Below are 26218 nucleotides of genomic sequence, written 5' to 3'. Positions count from 1 at the left end.
TGGGCATGATTTCCCAATGCTGAACCATATGCCTCTGTTAAACACAACAGCATAAAAACTTTAATGCCAAAGAGAGGTGATGGAGGGTAGGCAGGGATCCTCAAAACAGCCAGTAGCTAATACTGCCTTTGTGGTTTTATATATTTGCCTATTAAAATGACAATACAGACATGGAACATTTAGATTTAAGAAGCCTTCTTTTCATTAAACAACATTAAACAAACTGACAAAGTAGGAGGTTATGACTCCAGTAATTGAAACATGCTGTTCTGTTCAAGACCAGAACTCTATAAAGCCTCTTTTCACCCAGTAATGCCCTTTGTGTTTGCCTGCTATCCCTGCTAGAAATTACTGTAGGCCTGAAGTATGTCTTTCCAAGTGGAGTGGGAATGACAGAGTGCAACACCACACTTGGCAGATGGGGTCACAGCCTTTTTAGGCCGTTAACATTCATTGTGCATTGGAAATCAATTTGCAGCTCAGAACGCATGGAGGCTTAGCTGGACTCCCCTCCCTGCTGTTTTTTATGTTAACTTTAAACCTAGATGCAGGAAAAAGAATCAGATGGATTAATTTGGATTAACTCTGATGGGGTTCGGGTAGTTTTCATTAGCTTAATTTACAGTGTACCTTTTTGTGGATTCCTTGCTCTTCTAGATGTATTTTCTGAATCTGTACATTATCTTGCATTTATTTTTCCTTCTCTCTTCTAGATGTTGATGAGTGTCAGGATAACAATGGAGGGTGCCAGCAGATTTGTGTAAATACTATGGGCAGCTATGAATGTCAGTGCAAAGAGGGCTTTTTTCTGAGTGATAACCAGCATACCTGCATTCATCGCTCCATTGGTAAGTTTTCCGTGTGTAAACTCTGTTCTTTAGAATAACTGTGTTCAATCAGAAATGCAGAAACTGGGAGATATTTTTTACATGCAGAGCTTCCAAAATCATTTCACTGGCTGGTTCCAATTGATTAATTCTTCTGCTACTCAAACTTATAATAGAGCCATAAATAAGATGGGGAAAAGGCTTTAGTTTGACACAGAAATTATACATGGTTTAAACAGCAGACTTTTTTGGGCAGGCAGAGGCAGATTTTCAAATGACAGCTTTCTGCTTCTGAGTTTGCAAGACTTAAAAATTTCTCATCTGTTTGTTGCATGATAGTTCCCCTGTCTTCCACCTTAGAGAACATGGTATCTCAAGTCAAAATGAACAGCTCATTGCTTCTGAAAGTTATACAGGTTATAGGTTTTTTGCCAGTCATGTAGCTCATTGCTTCATTGCAGACTGATGATGGCTGATATTATATTGACACAGTATTTTTCTTTGGTTCAGTACCCTGTCTAGGGTGGATTAGAAAACCGCTTTTCTGTTGCCTATGCACTAGCAGTAGAAATAAGGAATCCCTGCAAAAGTGTGATCCTTGCCTGCTGCTGATTTTGACTATAATAAGCAGCTCTCCCTTTTCTATACATGTCAGACATGGAAGACAAGTTAGAGTGGAAAGGGAGAAAAGAAAACAGCATAGCTATAAATCTTTGCAATTAAGTGGACTCTTTATGTGTTCATTCAGACTTCTGGTGACCCTGGTAGCAATGAGAATATACGCTAGCAAACTCATTTACCAATAGGCAATATAGAATGACAAAGTAGCAAGATGAGTCTGGTGATCAACAATGTAAGCACGCTGTAAATTTTAATAAGCCACACAAATGGTTCTGAACTATTTGAAGTCACTAAAATTAACCAGAAAATCCTACTTGAACGCAGAGTATGAATTTAGTCATTCTGTTGACAAGAAAGCAAAACATTGTAGTGTAGCATCTCAGAAATGTAAATGTATTTCTGTGTGTATAAATGTGTGTCTGCTTCCACAGAATTGTGAAGGCAAGTAGGAATTTTGATTTTTCAGAACTGTGAATCTCAGGAATATATTCACAGGTCCGCTTTATAGCATGGTTGTTAAGTTTTAAGCAATTGAGGTATTTTAATTATGATAAGAACATACAATTAAGCTCCAGCAACCAGGGCATTTTAAAGGTTGTTATCTAATAGGTTTTTAGTCATTCTTTTCAAAATAAATTGTTCAAATTTCTGTCCAATGTAAAGTAACCCTGATACAAAGATATCCAACAGAGCAAGGAATAGTAGCTGGAGGCTTAATGAAAACCACTTGCAGAGTACTGCAATACAATCATTATTTCAATTTGCACGTTATAAAAATTCCCAGCTGTAATAAAAGAGAATTTAGTTATCTGAGATGGAAACTAATGAAATAAATGAAAAACAAGACTCCAAAGGCAAAAGTTGCTTCTAAGGAATAGATCTATCGAGGGAAAAGGGTAAGTTTTTATCGCAAAGAGAATTCCTAGTTTGCCGGAAGGACTGGGGGACTGGATTTGTAAGTTGACTGCTGCATGCACATAATAAATATGCATGGGAATAATGTATTAATGTTAACTTGTTTACAAAGAAAATTTCATGTAAGATGTGGACATTTAATTTGTAGCAACATCTTCAAATTATTTTAGTTTTGAAAAAAATAAGGAGCCTACCAAATAGACCAACAGTGATTGCGAAGTGTTTTAAGAACAAACTATTAGCTTTTCAAAAATAAAGTACCAATTTGCAATAACAGCAAACACTGTGGTACCATGATCCCCCACAGAATGATATCAGGCGGGTATGCTGGAGGAAAGAAATGAGCTGAAATGATCTCTTTCAGTTGTCAGAGGTGACTGAACTGCAAATAGTAAACATGCACGGGGAGAAAGTAAATGGCTTTTTAAATATCTGCATTTACATACTTTTTTCCATCTCACTTGTAAGCACTGCTACAGAAACTGTTGAAACACAAAAATACACATCAACTTATTTAGCCAGAACTGTGCCCGGGGCTATATTGTGTCTATACCTCTGTTGGTAAACAAGGCTGAAGTAGACAAAGGGCACAGAGCCAGCACTGACACCCAAACACAAAGGTGCTGACTTGCCAAAGCCCCTCAGCAAGCTTGTTGACTTTGAGCATAATAAGATCCATTAATTGCAGTGAGATTACTTTCCTGTCTCTGAAAAATGCATGTGCAGTCACACAATCTCAGTGTCCTTGATGTTACCTAAAGTCTCTTCAAGGACTTTGCTAGCCTAAAATAATCAACCACGAGGTTCTTAATACAGTTTGCTGACACCTTTTCCCTCCTGTTTTCAAATGTCTTGGGAAAAGGGGAGAAGCATTGCAAGATGCTTAGGATGTCCTTGGAGTTGGGATGAGTTCGGACTGGAGGGAGCAGTACCAAATCTAAGTAAGGCCTTGTCTGCAGGCCCAGCTCACCTGCCTTGACCATCAGCAAGGCTGGTGCTGATCATGTGCTCTGAGCTCATCAGGACGTGCAAATGATGTAGTTTCAGAGTTGAAAAAGGGCACTGTGTATTCTCCTAGGGATTGAGCAGAGGAAGGAATATGTCCCTTTATGCACTAAGCAGCAAAGGGAAAGGTGTCTTCCGACATGAGGCGCCACCCTCCATGGAATCATCGGCTGCTGTGAGAATTTCCTCAGCTTCCAGAGATGGTGCTGTGCCTGTCCCAGTGTTTTGGGCAATTGTACCACCACGCTCCTACCCACAAGCTGTGATTAAAAGACACACTGGATTTCATGGTAGGGGCTTTTAATATCATCCTTGTGTCCCAAATGACATGTTTACTTGCCATCTAGTAGTGTTCTTATTATTTCCCATGGACAAAAAAGATTAATGATCCACAGAGAAATATGAATTTTATACCAATGGGAGGCCAGGCTGACATTAAAGTCAGGGTAAAGCATGTTTTCCCAGTATTTGCTTTGTTTCACTGTCCTTCATTATAGACTTACTGATTTCTTATGTTTAGTTTCAGTATCTTTTGGGAGGATACTATGCCCAGTACAACTTACCTCATTTATTTTTGCATAAAACTTAATTTCCTTTTGCCAAGTCAGATTTCTGTACTAGTTTATTCACAATAATAATGGCAACAACAGGGAGAGAGAATGGGTGGGAGAATACATTGCAAAAGATACAGAGAACTTAACCGTTATTAATGTTAGTACATCTTAATTGTGATAGTAGGCATGAACACTGAATTATGCCAGAGACACATTTGTATTTGTTTCTTCGTGACTTAAAAAGAAACCAGAATAAACCAGCTGTTACTGTATCATCTCCAGCTCCAGAGGGAGCATGTGTTTAATAAATGTGTAGATTAGTATTGTATGCTGCAGCTGTGACTGGGTCAGGTGAGTGGGTTACAGCTTATTGCCCTTAATTTGATGATAAGCCAAAAGCCCCAATTCAGCAAAGCCCTTGGGCACATCCTTAAAGTCCTAGTGACAGCAAAGTTGGTTGAAAAAGCATCAAAATAGAGTTTAGCTATATGTCTGCATCTCCATTGAAGTTTAGAGATAGATAACAAAGGGTACGGTATGTCCTATTTGCATTACAAGTATAAAAGGTATTGTTATCAGGAGCCCTGGCTACAAACTGCCTTACCAACCATAATTCTCAGGTGAAGTGTTAGAGGAAACCATTGCTGTCCCACCTCCAGAGGGCGAGTCTCCTAAAGCACGAAGGTGATTTGCTTACACACCAGATACCTCAGGAGTTCTGTGGCTAGGAAGACTTCTGTGATTTTAGATTCCATCCCCTGAATGTCTACCTAAAGCATAATTATACTAATGATCTTATATCTGCTAATCATTGACTGCCAATGTTTTTATACAGCTAGTGCTAAGTAAGCTGAAAAGGCTGGTGCAATTAGGAATGGTAACTATAAACGGAGACAAGAAGAGGTGGAGAAGTACCAGGCTATAGAAGGCTAGAAATTATGATGGTCTGGTCAAATAGCGGAAAAGCTTTTTACACGGTTGTCACTATCATTTTCAAGGCTGTTTAAAAAACGTTTGGCAAGGAAACGCTTTTTCACTTCCCTGTATCCCATTAGCGTTATGTTCTTAGCAGAGTTAGGAAGTTTGACATAACGTCAAGCTACCACAACTTAGCAAATTACTGTGCTACAGTCTCAAAACCAGCTTGTCTCTTTTCTACGCTAAAAGTGTAACAGTGTAGTCCCAGAGAAAAGGGAGACATGCTAAGCCAAGTTGTCTTGTATTTGTCATGGGCTAAATGGGTTTATGAAATGGCTTACTATGCTTGTGCTGATACATAGTAACCCATTAAACTTGATTATATGTTTAAATGCTTGTTAATTTTGCAGTAGTAGCATAGGAGTCCTTTGGTCAGCTGATGTCAAACTAGGAAGTTCATTCTTGTTCTAAGGATTATAAAACCACCTTTATTCCATTTTTTTCATTCCTACTTTCCATGATTTATTTTCAGTGTTACCTGTTTTCTTAGCTCAGTGTGATTTTATAGCGGCAGAATGATGTGCTGGGACTCCCTGGGAAGAAGCATGATCCCCAGTCAGTGCAGGAAAGGTTACAGGCTGGGATTCTGGACTTCATTCCCATCTCTGGTGCTGGTGCCTTGTGGGACTCTAGGCAAGAAGGTTATTGTGACTCAGAATTTCTACAAAGCACTTTAGAGAACAGAGGTGCTTTTTCTACAGAAAGCACAATCATCTATTAATATTTAGATTAATGTGGAAGGGTGACTGTATAATTAAGTGTTGCCAGCACTGTTCCAGACTTTATGAAGTACAAGGTTTCTCATCTCAACTATGAAAGCTCTTTCATGGTGATGTAACCGGTTAAATTACTCCATTACTTGAATATATTTCACCATTGATACCTTGAGTACAGGCATCCCATTCACTGGAGCTTCAGAATAGTCCTATTTGTCTTTTTAAATTGGAATCCTAATATGATTGTAAAGGAGAGGAATATATGTAAAGTAAATGTTAAGGAAATAAATTCATATGCTTTTAGATAAAATAATAAGAAAACCTTTCAGGCACCCTAAGTTTTATCTGGACAAAAATACTGTGGTCTTGGAAGCTATTTCCTAAAATTGCACATAGTATGACCTAAGTGTAATAGAAACTTGTCTGTTCATACATTCCCATGATACATTTTGAATAAATAGTTCAATTGATTGTCTTTCACAGAATACAGGACACAGAACATATCCAGAAAAAAAAGGCTCAATAAACCATTTTAAATGTCATTGTGCCCTGTTAAAAGCGTGTAACCTTTTAAAACTGTGTATAAGCCATGAAACTTGCTGTACTTTGGTTTCAGGGATTCTTACTTGCTGCAGTAGCCTGTGTGAAGGTCAACTTACATTTGCTTTCTCCATTCCTCTGGAATGGAAGGAGTTTGTAATTTGTCTGGAGGGAAAATGCAACAGGTGGAAACACCTGGTATAAGCAAAAAATATCCTCTGTTAGGCCTGATCTCTCCCCTTTCATATATCAGTAATTTACCATTATTAGGACAAGTAAAATTACACTGGTGTAAAACTAGTTTAAGTGTGATCTGACTTAAGTTCAACTGTGAGTTGAAGTAGTAATTATATAATCATAAAAAACAGTATTAAGTGAAAGTTTAGGACTAGATGTGAAGGTAAGTAGCCTCACAGAACCATAGAACAGCCTAAGTTGGAAGGGACATCGACAGATTGTCTGGTCCAACCTTTTGTGGGAAGGGAAGCCTAGACGAGAATATCAAGTGCAGACTAGTCACATCTTGAAATCCACCAGCAATGGGGACTCTACAATCTCCCTGGGGAGGTTGTTCTCATTGTAAAAAAATTGCTTTCTTATGCCAAGAGAGAACTTCTCACCATGAAACTTATACCCATTGCCCTTTGTCTTCTCCATGTGACTCCTTGTGCAAAGAGAACCTCCATCCACTTTGTAGCTGTCCTTTAAGTGCTGTTTAAATAAAACTAAGTCTATCCAAATAAAACTGAAAAATCAAAGCTTTAAGTATCAAAATTGTCAGTTTGTTTGTTTGTTTGTTTGTTTTGTTTTTTGTTTTCCCTTAGCTTTTCATGTTAAGGCCTTCAATAAATAACAGCTTAAATAGGGACTGCTTAGGATGTTATAGAGTTGGAGGCAAAGGCATGTCACTTTTGGCTTACAAAAATTTTAAATGCATCTGAAACATGAGGCTTCAAGCTTCCTTTTATAGGTAAGAAAATTGAGCTGTAGAAGTTTACAGTATTGTCTAAAGTTCTTGTGACTGTGTCTGAACTGTGGGATAGATTCACCCCACTAGAGCAGCTGCAGTTCTGTTTCTCAGGGCAGTCCCAGTGGAAACCAGGATGTGAGGAAATGATATAGGGTATGAAATCAAGATAGAGTTTCAGTATATGCCAAGTTGCAAAGTTAAATATAGTCAAGTAGAGTTTGTTGCAGGCCCTCATTGAGTTCCTAGGCACCAATTCAGACCCATATCTTACTTCTACTCAAAAAAAAATGAAGTCTCTACATATTCTGCCTTAGTTTTATAGCTCACTTTCCTTCTGAAGGAAAAATATTGTGCTTCACATTTTTTGGGGACTTTGAATTAGGTTTAGTTCAGAAAGAAAACTGAATTTTGTTGAGTAATCAATACCCTCTGCTGCTTTGCTTCAGCTGAGATTGAATGCAGCAGTAAACCTGGTGGTTAGCAGGATGCAGTGGTGGTGAGTTCATTGAAACTGAAAGGAGACATCTCCCAGTGCTCAGGAACAGGAGCAGAATGCCAAATTTTGCCAACATCTGGGATTGAATTCTAAGAGTGTTGTGCAGAAGCTGTCCTGTAGCAGGTCTCAGATTTAAGTGTGCTGATCAGAACAGACAAATATTTAAAAAACAACTACAAAGAAGAAAATAAAATAATACTAAAAAAATTAAAGCCTAGATGTACTAGAAAACATAAACTGAAGTCACATCTGCAATTTGTATATAGTGCTTGAACAGTAGTAAAAGTATGGACAGACTGGTGAACATGACTGACTAAGTGATAAACTAGGACATGCAGATAATTTCTTAATGAGCCAAAATTTGAAATAGTTTCGTGGTACAGTAGTTGTTTCTGCATGGCTCCAGTGTCAATCCCTTTTGGTATGGAAAGGAAGAAACTAAAGGGAGAAAAGAAGTGTGGAAGAAATAATGAAGCTGGAGATGTAAAGTAGTGTGCCTTGGAAAGAGCAGCTGTTTGAAACACCCTGCAGCAGCATGACAGCCAACCAGTTTGCCAGGGGGAGCAGGGAATTTGTAAGTCAGATCAAAAATCTCTCCACACCTGTGTGACAGAAAGTGCAGTGAACAGTCTGTAGCTCAGCAACTGACTGACTGTCAGTGCTGACAAGATGGGAAAGCTGTACGCATGAATGGGAAAACACACTGGAACGTAGTACATTAGAAAAAAAAATTAAAGAGAGAAAATATGCAAAGGAGGCTTTCACACTCAATCATTCAATAGCATTGGAAGGGAACCAATGTTCTGTTCATTCTGTCTGCTCCGGGTATAGCAGGATTATACTAAATAAAAGAACTGACATGTTTTTTAAAGGCCTCTAGTATCCAGTTGACTGAAACATCAGGTGAGAAAGATCTGGGAAGAATATTAAGCCAGAGTGTACTGGAAAAAAGCTTGTATTCACACGTGAACACAACAAATGGACTCTGTTTTACGTATAGCATACGTTGTATTTGTCATGATATGTCACTCTCATGCCATCAGGGGTATAATGATGGATTCAGGGCCTGCTTTGAATACTGTGTAAAGATGCTGAGCATCTTTCATACCACCTGTAGTCACTATGGGTCTCTCTGTGTATGTCTTGTACTTTTCACTGTGCAGAGAGATCAGCTACAGACCATGTTGCAGGCACTGTTCCTCTTTTCTGCTATTCATGACAAATCTCAGAGATGTGATCCAGCAGAAACTCTCTAGAGGTCAATAAATACTGCACTGTGGTTTTGGCTATAAACCAGTAGGAATCCAAGATATGAATGCCAAATACCTGTTCATAGATACTGTTACCCTCCTATATATGGTGTGCATACTATGCATTTAAAGAGTTCTATTTATTATTCAATTCCATGTAATTATGTTTGAGGTTGCTCTGAGCTATTCTGAAATAATTAGGAGTTAATGGAGATAAGAAGGAAGATGCTTGTATTTAATAGCCATGTATGTTTTCAAGCCTAAGAATACTTGCCTGCTCTTTTAAGCTTTATATCTTGGGAGTATCTGGGTCATAAAATTGTTGGGTTCGTTACTGTTCTTGGTGGTATTTTGATCATTTTGTACTTGAGCACCAGTCAAGAATGGGGCTGGGTTGCGCAAGACTCTGTACAAACGGAAAATTTACAGCCTGAGTAAACAAGGCAAACATCGGGCGGAGGACAGCACAAAACACATAGTCACTATGAACACTTTCATGGCAAAACCACTGTAGTAGCACCATGAGATATTTTGAAGAGGGGGCACAGGGGAAGAAGGGAGTGAGATGAGGGTATGTCAGGTAAACAGAAAGTAAGAGGAGGAGGGAGACAGACAGCCAGCCAGCCAGCCAAGTGGGGATGAGGTGAAGTGGAGGCGAATAGACTGAAGAAGAAGAGAAGGGTGTGAAACGGCACAAGTCAAAATCTGTACTTCTCTGTCTCCTTAATTCCCTGGCTCACTAATGGCATTTCTTTTCAATATCCTCTCCCTCATAGTTTTCTTTCTGTTTAGCTCACTCCTCCTGTATAAACCACAGTCTAGTCGTAGTGTAGTCAAGCTGCAGTAATGTCTTTGCAAGCTAATGTTTTTCTCAGTGGAGTGGGTCATGTGCTGAGACTGCAAAGCCAACCTGCAATCATGCGCAAGTGATCAGGATGATACCCTTGCAAAGGTTCAACTCCTTTGCTTTTCTCAGGAGTCAAGAAATGTGGAAACAGAGACATAGAACAGGGAGACAAGCATCATGTGCTGTTGGACTTACTCTCTGCACTGTGTTTGCCATGGATAAGAGCATTGAGCTTGTGCCATGAATCAGTTCACCTGCTTTTTGTGCATGATGCATAGTGTGATTGAGTGCTTTCAAAAGGCTTTGCCTGATTTACCCGTGCTGAGTAGCTGCAAATAATCTGTCTTCTCTTGTTCCAACATAAAGCATTCACCTTTGAGTAAAAGCAACAGCACTTTTGTCCCTCTTTGATATGGAACACCTCTTTTAAAAGTTCTTCTTTGTATTTATAGCTGACCAAATTGCTGCACACACAATGTAAGCCAATCATATCCAGTACAGTGTGCTGCAAGTATTGTGTTACATTAGTGATTTACCGGAGTTGGCAGGTTTTCTCCCTACAGTTAACACGGGCTGAGGATAATAGAATAGCTGCTATCTTCAATCCATATCAAACTGCCAAGTACTAGACAGGCCAAAACTAAGAGCCTCCTTACTCGCACATTAATTTTTGACAGAAACTCACATGATCGGTGTTGGCATTTCAGTATTTAGTGTAATGAGAATTGGTTATTTAAACTGACATTTGTTTGGAATGCTGCAAATGCCAAGAAGGGGAAGCAGTGATGTGAATTGTTCTTATGCCGTGCATTTCTCGTTCTGCCTGCTTCAGAAGTGAACTCCTAGTTATTTGCTTTTCTAATCACTAATTCACTAGAGGCTGTCATAGGAGTCTACAAAAACTACCTCAGGACTCTGAACCCCCTCTGAAATAGGAGCTATTTTGCCGTGTGCTGTAAGCTACAGATATGGGAAGAAGAAAAGTTAAATAACTTGCATAGAGTTACACAGGAAGGCTGTAGAAATCCTAAGACCTTTTCAGAAAAACTGTGAAGGAATCATTTGCCAGAGCCAGCAGTTTAATTGATGCTATGCTGATTTCACCAAACCTGTTCTGTAAAACTGTTCTTGTGTATGCTTCTACTAGGAACAGAATGCAGATATCCTGAGCTCTATTCTTTTGATCTGTTATTTAATTCCCTTCTTTTATCCGTGGTGCACTTTAACATCAGTGATTGATGAATTACACGTACACGTTTAGAGATCAAAATGTAGCACAGGGAGCCGAGTGGATAACAGCACATTTTGCGAATCCCATCCTCTCCTGCCTTCCCTCCCTACACTTTTTGTTCTGTTGGTTCTCTGTTGGCTCACTGTTGGAAATTGAACAATTTTGGATGGTGCCAGGCAGCTTGACTTCTTACTGAAGTTCAGGATTCCTGATGACTCTCTGCACTGTGCCCTTGTACTGGGAAGGCAGCCACACTGACACTGGAAATGTGTGGGTTTTCTGAAAAGTGAGATGGAACACAACTACCTGAACAGGTCAACCAAATGTTGTAAACATTGTTTATTTTTTTTTAAAGAAGTGTATTTTTCCACTAAACCAAAATTTCTCTGAAGTAGCTGCTTTTCTTGGAGTAATAATAGTAATAATAATTAGAAATAATCATAGAACAAACAAACAAATCAAAGCTCTGAAACATTTTGACCTGGAAGCATTGTCCTTGGCACTATATGGTAGTGGTGGTTAGGCAGACTTGCCTGCCTCCATAGGTGGCTGTTGTATTGTACTATAGCATCAATGTCCATGAAACTCCCTTATCAAGAGGAGGGACGGGGCACTTGGTGCAAGAAACAGCTCAAACATGAAGCCAAATTTGCTGGGTAAAGGCGCTTATTCTTGGTAGTGTTTCTGAAGCGCCTCCTTTCACAGATGTAATATTTCAGTGTTGGGGAGCTTTCCGGGAAAAGGCCAAACAAAACAAAAAGTACTCCTGCCATTTAAGCTGTGCTTGAGGTGAGACTGGCCTGCCCTGCCCTACAGACAGCTGCATGTCTGCCTGTCCCTCTCCAGTACTGTGTGTCCGTTCCTTGCCTCTCCAGACAGAGTGCTTTCAGAACTCTCTCTAAGCTTCCCAGGAAAAGCTATCATTTGGCCTAAGTGCTTCTTTAATGGAGATTTAATTACTCTGCTCTAATTGGAGTCTGAAAAACGTACAGTTTAAAAAAAAAAAGCCTGTAATGAGCTCTTTGAAATCAGGTTTTGGTGAGCAATACTCCTAGCCCCTCTCTCTTGAATCCTCAATAGTATGTTTACCTGGAGATTTATTTTGAAAAAGCTTTCTGTGTAGATCTCAACATGACTTTTTAGCATTTGGCTAAGTTACCGTTTGTCTTCAGCTAGCATTAGCTGAAAATACCTCGTGCTGTTCAATCTTCCAAGAATTCACAGAAAGAGATAGTGAGCTGTCATCCCTGTGCTATCTCACAGGGAAGCTGACCACTTATCGGCCAAATGAACTCTGAATTAATCTGGAGGATTACTTGTCAGGAGCTCACTAAAGTGCTCCGTGAAATAGCCCCATGGTAGAGTAAAATGCCAGAAAAACAATAAAATCAAAGAACACCGGTGGTAATTCTCAGTAGGTGGATCTTTTAAAAGTAAAGCCGTGGTGGGAGACAGAGAAAGCCCCTTTGTGTTTTTTATGTTGTTCTCATTAGTTTCATATAAGAGAGACATAAGATGGCTAAAGGAATTTTCCTGTTGTCCAGACTGTGGATATGTTTTTAGCTTGGCTCTGCAGCTTTCTAGATCTAGTGTAAATGCTGCCACTTCTGAGTGTCCATCAAATTCACCTCTTACTATTAGCTGTCAAGTGCCCAAACCCAGAATGTAAATATAGCTCCCAGCACTCTAAGTTTATTTATGTGTCATTTGATTAAATATTTTATGGGGTTGTTTTGTTTCTTTGTTTCCTCTAAAAACACCTGTAAAGGCTTAATTTTCTCTTAGTGTTTATTATGACTCACTTCATGGAGGTGCTTCAGTGTTGAGCTGTCTCAAAAGCAACATTGTGGTCAGCAGTGTGGCTGTGTTGGATGACAGCCCATTTTTTCTGTTCCATATTTATTCTCTCCTTGGACTTCCACAGTCTATTTACAGGCAGAAACAGGATTTCCTTGCTTTCCAGTATGACCTGATATCAGGAAAAACACTGCCATTTTTTTCTGCTTAACTCAACCACCAGCAAATACCGCCCAAATTAAAATCTGTATTCAGTGTTTAGCTGATAGTTTTCATCACAGTATAGAAATCAAATAGAGCTGCTTATCAAGAAGAGTTCTGATTTTCCATGTTCACCCTTGCACAGCAGTATTTACTGCACTCTGTTTACTGTCTCAAAGTCTTGCTGACCTCTTGCAAACAGCTCATAGTTTCCAAAGGATTTTCTTCACCCTTCTTTTCTTAGATCGTTAAGCCAGGGATAGCTACAAACCAGGTATGCTGTTAGCAGATGTCATGCTTATTTCCATGTGCAGTTCTGCCAATGTATCTTCACGTTCATTCATCCTGTCCTGTCACCTCCTTCCTCTTTTAAAAAAAAATGGAATACCAATTAGGTGTATACATGGTGACTAAGAAAAAAATGTAGCTTTGACCACAAAATCTGTGTAGGCTAAAGACAGCTCCAGTTACTGCTGTAGGGTACTTTCTGAAATGGAGATGAGATGCAAGTCCGATCAAACTGGTTTAGAAGTCCACAAAGTCCCAGCAGTTTCAGTAGGATTTGAACCGACATCACGAGACTCTGAATATCTTCCAACAACAGAGATGGAATCAGAAGGTGATGCAAATTATTATTATTTCTTTCGGTTACAACGTTGCACAGGTAAAGAAAGATGTCAATAACTGTACTACCGTTGTAAACTTTTCACTTTCTGTGGAAGACCTTAGCAAACCATTTCATTAATCTATAGGACAGATGTGTCTCTAGGACCTACACAGAACTTTGAGAAAAGAGAGTAAAAAGTTCCAGAAAAAAACCCAATAGGTGCTAAGTAGGAAGTAGGTTAAAGGCAGTTCAGTACTGTAGAATGTTTGCAGGGCAATCATGGAGTCTACTAATCCCAAACACTACTAATGATTGTTATTGTAGTAAGCAGTCACTACACGCTGTAGCAGAGCAATAAACAAGTGCTGAGATAGTCACCTTGGCATGGAAGAAAGCCGGCTAGTTTTAAGATGAAAAAACTACTCTGCATTGGCAAGAATGCCTCAATGCACAGAAAAAGAGCAATGATAGGAGAGCAACAGAGTGGTTTGTGTAAACACTGAATGTTTCTCACCCTGAATGTGCCAGCAGAGCATATAGACTTCTGAGAGAAGCAGGTTCTTCCACTTTCACACCACTATTGCCCTATAAATATTTCATTCATTTCTGAAGTACAGCTTGGAGATTAGGCTTCCACTCATTGTGTTAGTGATAGCATTTGGTCCTAAACAGCTAATAACATAGGACTGCTATTTCAGGTGCCTCCACGTGAAATCTGATGCTGAGTGCCTCAGAAAAAAATTAACCATTTGTGACAGGAATGGGATCAAATCTGCTGCTGTGTGGAAAATGTGTTTGCCTGCATGCCCGCTGTGTGGAAAATGTTTGCCTGCATGCCCACTGCGTGTCTGTATTCGTTGCTGGTTGTAGCATTTGAACAGAGAAGCAAGAGGATTATTTCGGTGAATATAAATACTAATGATAGTAAAAGTACTTAAAAATAGTCCTTTTGGTGATATTCTTGCTCAGATAATACAGGATTTTGTTGCCTGAGGTCAGTGCAAAATGTTTTTTGAATGCCTTAATGGTGCTGTCTGAGCAGATCATGATAGCTGGTAATAGATTCTTCATCTCCGTTCCACACCCATCTTTCCCCAGCACCTCTCACTTTTCCCCTGACCCAGACCCTGCAACATTGCCTTCCATACCGTGAATCACTCATCTCTCTCCCTCGTGCCTCCACCAAATGTTATCACCACACTTGCTTGAACGCTGACACTTGATTTGTGTGAGTTAGGATTGCTGCGTGTCTCAGGCTGATATTTTATTCAGATTCTTTCTCTGAGGAAAACTCAGGGAAAACAGAGCAATATATTCCATTTCCACTGATGGCAAACTGTCTTCCCGTAAAAGCAAACCCAGTAGCAAGTTTGGATGTTTTTTCATAGCTAAATGGCCCTTTCATATTGTGAATATGCTGGACTCTTACAATTATTAGGAAACAATATGTAATACCACCAATGTATGTGTATTTAAAATTTGTATATACAAATACATAGCATTTTGTAAATACATTTTCCTAAGCTGTCCTTGAATGTGGCTGCTGTGAACCCACTCCTTGCCTGCTATACCCAAGGGAGGCAGCATTGATTTTATTCTCTGGGTTTTGCAGGTTTTTCTGAAAGCAAGGGAGAGGCTTGTGCCTACATTGCATTTTACTTTAATGTATGGTCAGGCTTTCAGGCCTTTGTTGTTGGGACTATTCATGTGCTTAAGTGTTTTGCTGGATTGGAGCCACAGAGCAGTTAATGAATTAGTGCACATACCAGGGTATAGCATTCTATTTCTTCTTTCCAGACAGTCTACATTTCCAGTATTTGTATAGGATATAGGGTGAGCAGCAGCCTGTTTTCTTTATTTATGAAATTGTATGTAAAAATGTCCTCTCAGTTGTTATATTTCTGCAGTGCCTTCTGGTAGATGAATTATGTTCTCCTTCCGATCCAAACTCCATTCCCTAAAGAAAAGTGTATGTGGTAGACATTGTTGCTGTACTTTCTTCTGTGAAAGTGGCAATGTATGAATGTATATTCCTCATGGTATGTCCTAGAGAGTATTAGAAACAGAATTTAGCTGCCAAATAATTATAGTGATAGTGGCAACAGGTACTCAGTGCAGGCTGACAGAAGCTTCTCTGAAAGCATTTGCTTAATTCTGTTGCTTCCAGCTTGGAGTATGGAACAGTAGTTGTGCATGACTTCAGCAAATTTCGCCTTTGAAATGAAATTTCAACAGTGGCATTTGAACTGGGAAAACACATGTTCGTAGACAACTTATTAGGTGCAGATGAGTTCTCATTTTGCTAAATTATTTGTGATCTTCTATATTGATGTTTCTGCTCTAGTAGTAAATGAACCATGTGAGCTGAATATTGCTACTCATCCACTGGCACTGCTTTGTGTGGCATGTGCTGTCAGTCACCAGCCCATTCATGTCACAGCTATGTTGGGTCCTGGTTTCCACTTTTGATTAATATTTGGTGGCTTTCTCAAAGCATGGTCATGCTCCAATAGAGCCAATAGTACCAGGGTTCCACCTTGCAGGAAGCAGTGCTGGTGACTGCTTCTTATCTTGCATGTTAACATTATTTTCTGGCCTGCTAGGCCTTTTTCTGTCCTGTGTCATGATGCTGTCTCCAGTGCTTGATTCCATTAACTTGGAATTCCTGTGTGGAGTAGCAGGCCAGCAATAATTTTAAGGCACTGGTATGTATTGTTTTCTCACAGTGCTGCTTCTGAGGTAGTTGCCTATTTTTAATGGGGCACCTTTCATCCTGAAGTATCCCAGGGTGCTTTACAGATATGGTCCTAGGAAATGCCATTACCTCTGGACAGAGGCCCTCGAAGACGTGTGTAGTATGGTGTGTATGTACAGCATGCTTTGGGTTTTACTGGAAGCAAACTGTAATACTCCCAGTAGTGATGACCACTAGAATCCAGTGAACAGAAGGAGGAGCTAGGGATTGTTCTCCCTTCACCATCTCCCTGAAGAACTGTGGGAACTCATCAAGTAAAAGGAGACAGAGACAGGTGGAGGCAAAAGCTTGATGTTACATAGAGTGGATATGCTAAGAAGCATCCAGGGTCAAAGACTGAACAGCAGATGGGCTGTTTGAAGAGTGCAAACTCCATCATACAGAGAAGTAAGGAAAGAGGGGTTTATAGAGAAAGCCAAGTCCAGGTTGCAAGTGGTAGCTACTCGATAGGTGAAGAGAGAAAAAACAGAATGGTGGCTTGCAAGGGATATTATGACAGAAGAAAGCGGGCAATGCAGTAGCTGTTGGCCAGCATTACATTAGGTTGGGAGTTGGACATGATCATCCTTCTGGGTTCCTTGCAGGTTGAGATGTTCTATGATTCTATGATTAAGGGAGTTAGCAAGAAAACCAACACAAAGGGGGAGGACACCTCAAGAAGATGTAACTAGATTGGGGTCAGAGAATGACAGAAGAAAACAGGGTGAGTGATGTTAAAGGGATAGTGGGGAAGAACAATTTCAGATCCTTGCTTGCAAGTCTCCCTTGCATTATATTCCATTTCCCCACATCAGAAGAGGCAAGTAGTTCAGCCACCTCTGTGGGTTAGCATACCCTTTTTTCCATACCCCAGGACTCCAAACAGAAGCCCTACTGGGAAAGGACACTGAAGAGACAGGTTCTGGAGAGGATATGTCAAACTTATTTGGGCAGCTGTACAACAGACCCTCCATTGTGCTAGAAGATACTTTAAAGAAAGTGCACGCAGTTTTTGTATTGCCAGGGACCTGCAAGATGCATCAGATTACTGTGGTGAGCTCTCTTACCTTTACTGGGATACAGAAGGGAGTTATTTACACCCCAGAAAGCTAGGAGAAATCTTGTGGAAACCCTTCTGCCCCTGTTATGTTCATCAGTTTCTATATAGCAATACAATGTGGATTTCTTTATCCCCTGAAAAGTGGGAAGTGTGAAAGAAAACATATTTGCACACAGTAAAATATGTCTGTACTTGTTACAAGCTGGTTCATAAAAGTGTATATCCGTTCACACAGCAGTTTCATGCTAAGAATCCTGGATTTTTCTGAAGGTGTATTGATATTAAGCATGCAAAGAATAACTGCTGATGTTTTGTGGTAGAGAGGAGTTATTCTCTAACACGATGTAAGCACAATAAAATATTTATACAGTTGTTAAACTCTCCACATTGGATCAGTCATTGGATCATTTGCTAAGCTAATTCTCAAAATGTTAGCAGTGGGCCTCAGTTGGCAGTATCATTACAACCAACACAGATCTCCGGCTAGCACGACTATTGCCCTTTTGTTTGGAGTCTCTGATTACAAATGAATGGATTCACTCTGAGATTCTATGAGGAAAAATGACTTATTTCTGCTTTCAAACTCTATGGGAAGCATAAAGTCATGCTGCCGTCAACTCTTCCTGCTAGATGAATACAGTGACTGTATGTAGCACCCTCCTGTGGTGCCTTGTGGCTTTTACTGCTACTTTCATTTTCTTCTCTGATCTCTCGTTACCAAATTGGTGCCTTGATACTGTCTCACATGTTGTAGCCCAGACTGAGAATGGAAAGATGTACCGTAATGAGCAATTCATGTGATACTGTCAGCTTTCCTCATGGTGTCATTTCTGGATACTACCACATCTTTCTGCAATTCTGCTTGGCATGAGATGCTGAAAATATTTAATTGCTTTAATCTTCTGGTTTCTGAACGTATTTACTGTAATGTTAACCAGATTTGAAAGAAGTAGAAATATTATGAAAAGGTAGGTGTAGTGCGAATAAGTACCCTTCATCATGCCTCTCAGAATTCTTCTTTCTTAGTAGCTGGTAACATCCCTTTTACTCCATTTTTGACCCTTTGTCCGAGCAAGCAATGGTCAGTCATGCTGAAATTAGTTTAGAGACTTTGTATGGGAACATTCATCTAATGATGTCTTTGCACAGCTTACTTCAAGAGTTGGACTTAGATTTCCAGGGTGTAGATCAAGCAGCATTCGTCTGCTGTGTTGCTGTTCCATTCCATATATGCTATTGTATCCTAATTATCTTAGCATAAAACCACTGCAATATTAATCTGCATCATCAATAGCAGTTATTTCTATCACATATTGCTTGTTTGTATTGTCATCTTTTCCACAATAAGTGTGTACAGGATCTCCTGATTCATCTCCCGTTCTTCCATTCACCTCCAGGAATGATGTCTCTGTTGCAAACCAACTTTTCCTTTGTCAGGGAGAATTACACCTCAGTGAAGAAGTGAGTTTTTAGCTGAGGCATTCACAGTAGGGATTTTTTAAATTCCTTTGAAGATGATTAGGAACTGGGTGTAGAAGCAATTTGAGATAAGAAGGAAGAACTTGATGACACTTCAGTGGCAAACCAGTATAGAAAATGGAGGGGATGTCTGATGTGCCTAATCTAGGAAATACGCTGCAGTTTTTTGTACTTTAGCACTAGCATTTCCTGAACACTAAAGGTTTTGAGCTTGGGTGTATCACCTTGGTGTGGCCCCACTGAAAGAGGATAACATCATGAACTACTGAAGCCAAACTTAGCAGTCTCCTTTCTAGCCAGAAGGTATAGAAGATGATAATTGGGAACTTTACTGTGTTAGGCTTTACATGGCAAGGAATGCAAGAGGCTTTTTTAGCTAGGGAGAGAACTTACCACTTACCATCCAACCAAAAGAGACTACAAAGCGTCTGCAAGCTTGTCAAAATACTGTCCTGGGTCCCACTGCATCATTTGCTGTGGTTCAGCTTTAGTCACACGTTTTTAAGGTGATACTTTTAGATTGACAGCTGAAATGCAATAGTGATAGAACAGACTGCATCTGTTACAAGGAACTACTCAGCAAGGCATTTCGAAAACAAGGCTTTAATTCTCAGATTATGCTTTGTAGCTCTGTGTTGATGCCTTTGGTTTCTTCAGGTACAAAATGACTCCCATTTTTTGAATGAATAAAGGTCTGCTAACTCTGTAATAAAAGCAGACACTATTCCTTATGGGTTTGAAAAGCAGCTGTACCAAAATTAGGTTCAACTGATGTCTTTCATACTCTTGTTATCTGTTAAAGAATGTTGCTCCTTTTGTATGATATTAAATTGCTATTAGGTGTCACTGTAGAAACAAGAATGGTTAGGTGAATGATGGGAGAAAGTCTGACAGAAAAGCACTAATTAAATACTGTTTTGCAAATCCCTCATTGAAATTCATAGCTTGGTACCTTTGGGAACTTGAAAGTAGGGGAGATGGAAAGATTTCAATTAAAAAGGTATTTGTATGGTTCTTTGGGAAGCAAATCATTGCCTTTTTAATATGAAGCATGTAAGTATCTGTCTAGTACACTTTACAAATGTCAAACATCGTGCCTTGAAACAATGAGTGTTTTAATAGGTCTCAGAGCAAGATATTTTCAAATAAAATAAAAATTCCATAGACCTAAAATTTTATTCAGATCAAGGTTCTGGTTTTTTGTTTTGTGTTTGTTGTTGTTTTGGCATAAATGCAATCTTAAGTAAATTCTGCATTGATTGCCTAATTAGAAAATCAGAAAGAAAAAATATACTTGCAAAAAGGAGTACAGTTGCTTAATAACTAGTTTAGTTATTTGTGTTAGCTATCGTCGTAGTTATCATTTACAGCTTTTCCATGTATGCAATGATCCTTTTATTCTTATAAAAATTTTACTTTTTTTTTTTTTTTAATTCCAGACCTTCTGTAGCATGACACCTCATTGAATTGGTGTTTGAGCAACCTCAGTCAACAAATAACAAGAATATAGCAATATAGGGCTAGAGAAGAGCACCAGGGCCATCAACTGAAGTCAGTTGCAAGAGAGACATAGTTCTGAAGGATTCAGAAAGCATCTATTCCAGATGCGACTAGATACTGTGAGCGACAAAACGCTTGTCAGCAAAACAAATGCAAAACTTATAGCAGAATCCCAAAAGCAGAACTATAATTTACCACAGAAAGAAAAAGAAAAAAATGCAGGCATTGCTAGTTCCTTACATCCTTGAAGTCATGGGGAACTTAAATGAAAGTTCCAAATAACCCAATGTCCCATGTCCAGTTATAAAAGCCAGCAGATCCAGAATGATCGCTGTTGGACTGACGTACAATTAGAATTCCTCTTGTATCTAAATCTCATGGTCAGATAATAAAGAAAGTGTACCGATAAGCAAATGCTGGTGACTGTTCAGACTAGCTATTGTAACAACAGTAAAACCTACCCAGTCTAAACAGCATTCTTCATTTTACCAAATCACAAGCTCTGTTTCACACCTACCGATAGAAGCAAAGCTGGGACTTTTACAGCATGTCTTGGAGAATCCGTGGAACCAAGGCAGTGCAGATAGTGGGATTCAGGGCAAAGGGCCTGAGCAATTTCGCAAAGAGGTGCAGAGTCATTTAGATCTCATCAGATCTCATGCAACACTTGAAACTGTATCCTGAAGCCACAAGGTTTTGACCCTATGAATCTCTAGAGCATTGTCCTGAAATGAACAGGAATTCCTGGCAGGAGCACAAATGGCAGCATATTAGGTCAGTTCCCTTTCAAGGGAAAGTTGCTCATGAATTTAATCTTCTTTGATTTGTCTGGGGTGTCTTTGATGATACTCGAACCCTTAACTGCTGCATCACTGGAAGCAGCAGAGCTGTTAACAGACTTGACAGGAAAGACAGATATCAAAAGATTGGTCATTCTGATAAGATGAATTCTACCTCCTTTATGGATATAGACTGACCAAGAAGGATGTAACGGAATGCTTTATTTGAAATTAATCCTTTAATCTAAAACCACACCTCCCGCCCGCAAGTTCTGCTCATTAATTCCTTTTTCTTTTCAGAAGTTGCCTTAACTTTTTGCTTGATCCAGGAGCACTCTGCTCATTTTATTTCTGCAGATTTCTTATGTAGCACTGCTCAGGCCATGTCCAGCAGGAAACTTAGTTATGCTTCTGTTATCAGGAAGAGTGAATCAGGAGTCAGAAAATAACTGTGGTTTAGGACGTTGTCTAACAGTCAGTGGAACACTTTCTCCCTACACATGCCCACACGCTGCCACAATAACCGTTGCTGCTTCTGTCTCCTTTGTGACCTTGACCTCGACCATTCCCGTCTTGTATCCCCAATCTCCTATGAAGACAGAAGCCATGCATGCTGTGGTGGGTTCTCAGCTGTGCTTTTGTCAACAAGCCCTATTTTTTTCCTATATGCTAAGAGAGTGGGTGGTATGCCAGGTAAAGCGGGCAGCTCTCACACTGATGTTGCAGGCTTTCCTGGCTGGCATCACCAGTCTAGTTTTCTCCTCTGTATTTGTTTGCCAGTTTTCACAAAGCTTGTAGGAATGTAATTATCTTTGATACCTCTACCCTCTAGCTGAGTTGAGATAGCCCAGTGGGTTCAGAAGTGACTAAGTGGAAGGACAGTTGCATGAGCATCTTTTCCTTGTAGACAACAACAATAACAAATATCCATTAAATAATAATAACACATTGTACCAACAGTAGCAAGTAATAAAAATAAGTGTCAGTTCATTTATTTGATAACTATAACTGCATCTTATTTTAAAGTAATGGCTTCTTGAGAAGTTCAGATGTCTAAGTGTGCATTTTGCAGTTCTGAGATTTTCTTAATTTTCTTTTTAAAACGTTCTATACATAACTTGGATAAATATATATAGTCTGTTAAAATTTATCTTAATTTTTGGCCATCCATGCTTAATAATTATGGCTGCTCTACACAGATTTAAACATAGTAAGAACATAGTCTACCAGTGGCAAAGCTTGTGCATTTTACACTTTGAAAAAGCACATAACTGTCACTTAGGTGATGAATATTTTAGCAGAGGAGCTGGCATTGAACAAGATGATGCTATTTTCTTTTTATACCTCTAAGATTCTTAAAAGACTTACTTCACTGTGGTAATTGCAATGCAAGTGGTAAAAATCTCTAATGCAAAGCATTTGTTTTGTGGATTGTACTTTGGCCAAAAAATATTTTTAGGCAGCATTACTAAAGTGCTGGTGGAAAACAAGTATTAATTTGTATTACAGTAGCTTTTAGGTCAGAGTCTATTGTGTTAGCTGCTCTACACTCTATATAGAGGGAGACAGACTCAGAAGCTGAGATTTTTTCCTTGCCATTCAGATAGATAAAAGATGTGTATCCCTACTTTCCAGGCAGGGAAGCATGGTATTCAGCTCTCCTCCCTAGGGACAGAATGCTGCCTCCTGATTTCTAGCCCACTAGATTTCCAGCCTTCACTACCAGTGTCAGGCAAGATTTCACAGACAAACTGTTCATTAGTTCAAAAATCATGTTTACGTAATCTGAAATGATGAGCAAATTCACAGAGAAATAAGAAAACTTATTCAGACAGATAAACAATATTTTGAAATTAAATACACATGCATTTCATATAGATTTTAGGGAAGAAAGGGGTAAAATACCTGAAATAGTTGCAGATTAAAAAATTATATTGATCGTCTTTACATGAAACTGTTGATGCTTCATTTTCCCAAGAAAACCACAAAAAATATCTGCTGAACCTAAATGAAAGAAAAACCAGAACTTGATGCACAAAACCAACCCCCTTATGGGTATGAGGGAAAGAGGTTCTTTAAAGCTTTGGTATGCAGGCTTAAGTCAGTAATAGGGATGACGATGAACTCTTAATGGAGAAGTGATTCGGAGCACCTGAGGTTAGGAGCTGAGGCTCCCTGTGGAGAGTGGAGAGCACCTCCAGAAGGCCACCAGGAACGCCAGTATTATATGCAACAAGGAGCAGGATTTATTTCACCGGTATTACAGGTATAAGCAGAATGCATAGATGTGTAAAATGTATAGCATGCATGTAATATTTGTGTCAGTGGCAATTAAACCCACACTAGTAAGTTGGAAAGAAATTTTCCTTTTAAATTCTGAGATAAAACTCCATTCCAGTCCAAATTTCTGTTTATATGGTAAAAACTTGTTTGAAGTTATTTAAAACTCTTGCAATTTAGCCTTTGAAAACCTGTATTTTTCGGTATATTCCAATATACATACTTGACTTTGCATTCTGTATTGAGTCTAGTCTGTCCTTAATGATCTACAAAAGTAGTCTTGTTTTCAGTCAGAAAGCTGTTGAGTAAAAGTAAAAGGGAGTTAAACATGCAAGTGTGTGAGTTAGTGCTTATTTGCTAGTTTACTTCTATGGAATTAGGAGCAGAAAGGCTATAAAGGAGAATACTTAAGAAATGTCTCATTTGCCTTATGAGTAAAATAATTTATTCGTTACCCAGGAAAAGCGGGGAATGAAATAATTTGTTAATAATGGGAAAAAAAACAGAGTGTGTAAGCCATAGGGTACATGCTACAGGGACTCTTCTTGGATAGTAGGAACAGTGTTACTTGTTCAAAGTACGGGTCCATCTTGCCCAATGTCCTGTCTCCAGTAATAGCCATAAGTATCTAGGGAAGAGAAAAAGCAGGGCAGGCACATGCGGTACTTCCTGGTACCATTTCCAGCTCAGGACAACTTTCTAAGCCTGCTGTGGTGTGTCTGCTTTGTAGCCATTAGTGGATCCCTCCTACACATATTCTCTTGTCCACCCTTGAATCCATATCAGCCTACTGCCTCTTGTCTGAACAAGTGCCACCACCTGTTTGGCTCATCCTGGCTCCTGCTCCCTCCATTTGGTAGCCTCTTGATCCCAGGGTATGAGAGGAAGAGATCTGTTAGTTTGCATGCACTCCCACACGTTCATTCATGATACTGTAGGCCTGTACAGTACTCCCTCACTAATGTTGCTGCGTATATCTGTTCCAGCCCCTGGCTGGAACAGGTAAACCAACCTGGAGGCCAGCAGCAGCTGCAGAGCCATGCAGAGATGCCCACCTCCTTCAACAATCATACTGGGGGCTGAAGAAGTTGCTTCACCAGGTCCTCCAGGCTCAGGTGAGCTGCTTGGGCTGCCCTGTGCATGCACAAGCCCAGAAACCCTTCCAGAGCTGTCACAAGTTCAGCACAAAGATCTGCCAGTACCTCTGCAGAAGTCAGCTCAGGTACAGTCAACAGTATTAACAACCCAGCATGCAAAAATGGGTAAATTGCTTCTGACGGAAGACAGCCTTGTGAGCGTACAGTACTACATGATTTTGCAGTTAGGCCAGCCTGACCTGAACTGATCAGCAGCTTAGTTAATCCTCAACCTGGAAATATAGCCTACAGTGAAATAGAGCCAGTTATTTTACTTGCATGTGACACCATTTGCCACCCATATCTAACCACTGATTTACTGGTTATCAGATTGCAGTAAGGTTTTATCACTAGCATTTGGAGTAGTGGGTCCACATGAGTAAGGGAAGGTGAGGCCCATCAGGCACTTTTTTGGTTGGGGTTTTCTTTCAGTAGTTGATTTTTTTCTTTCCTCAGGAGGTGAAATTTAATAGTTTAAACTTTCCAACATGTGTAAAGCAGCCCAGATTTATTTATTATAATAAGTAAAAGTGGATGCTTCTTCCTAATTTTGATTCTGTCTTTGTTAGGGGTGAATCTAAGCCAATGTAGATTCATGCTGATATCCATTAGAGAGCCATGAGAAATAGTGGGAGTTTACTTGCTTGAAGATTACATGGTATTCTGTGTTTTAAAAATTAGTGAGGGAAATGCACAAAATATGAAGCATTAGAGAGATGTCTGAATAGTTAAAAGCCAGGACTTGTTTATCAAAAACATCAAATATGTTTCAAAGTAAATATTGACCCTAACTGAAAAATATCTGTGACTGTATTTCCCTCTCTGCAAATTGACATAAAGTTCTGTTTCGTGTGGCTGGTTTACTATTAAGAAGGATTATTTTACTTGCAGTCTCTAGTACAAAAAGGTCACTTTTTTTCCCTTTCTTGAAAGGTACAGTGATGAATTCTGCCCAATTACATCTAACCAGGCAGGCATACTGCGTTGGTCCTCTCTGTTGTATTTGCGACTGGTAATTCTTCCTCCCAGCTTCTTCATACTATGCTGCCTAACAATTCCATACCTGATATTATGGTCTTACTTTCAATATAAGAACATGTGCTCTTCAGTTTGGCTGCTTTTCTGAAACAGTAAGTGAATACAGGTGTTGGGTGAGGCAAGGGGAAGCAATTAGACTAAGTATCAAACCTCCAACTCTCTACTGATATGAGGTGGAAAATATTAATAGAAGTAGCAGAACTTGTTAACTGTGTCAGGATGTCTGAGTAACAGGGAAAAAAGGTGGAAATACGTCGTTAAGAATGCCACATTGAGGTGTTGTTCACTCCTTTGTTTGAATTACAGAAATAAATTTCCATTATTCTGTTATTAAGTCATTAGTTTAAGTCCAGTGTTGCAAACCTTTAGGAGTGCACTTACTTTTGCTCCATGAAGATAATTCAGGATGATGTCAATATGATTCTTTGGTTAAAGTTAGCACAGTTGTTTTTCTGTGGAATAATATCAAAGGAAAATGGATAGAGCTGTGTTCTGACTGTTGTAATAGCTTGTCTTCTAGATAATCATGGCCCTAATCAGTTCTGAAGAAAGGAACTATAGAAGTGATGTGAAAATTAAAAAGGAAAATTTGTCTTTTTTAAGAATCCCATCTGAACTGTATGTTTCTGAGCAAACAAAAACATTTGTGGGATTAAT

At 39.4% G+C, this 26218-nt stretch overlaps 1 protein-coding gene across 7 annotated transcripts in view; it reads left to right on the top strand.

The window, feature by feature from the left end:
- The window catches only part of SCUBE1 (signal peptide, CUB domain and EGF like domain containing 1), a 248528-nt gene that overhangs the window by 89356 nt on the left and 132954 nt on the right, over positions 1-26218 (top strand). For all 7 annotated transcript variants that reach the window (XM_071816413.1, XM_071816410.1, XM_071816414.1 and 4 more), the window contains one exon: positions 714-848. In XM_071816413.1, coding sequence (XP_071672514.1) covers positions 714-848 — 135 coding nt within the window. The remainder of the gene's footprint in view (positions 1-713; positions 849-26218) is intronic.

Source organism: Patagioenas fasciata, chromosome 1, assembly GCF_037038585.1.
Source record: "Patagioenas fasciata isolate bPatFas1 chromosome 1, bPatFas1.hap1, whole genome shotgun sequence".
Lineage (NCBI taxonomy): Eukaryota > Metazoa > Chordata > Aves > Columbiformes > Columbidae > Patagioenas > Patagioenas fasciata.
The sequence above is the reverse complement of the archived record's forward strand: the minus strand, read 5'-3'. Positions and strand labels throughout refer to the sequence as shown.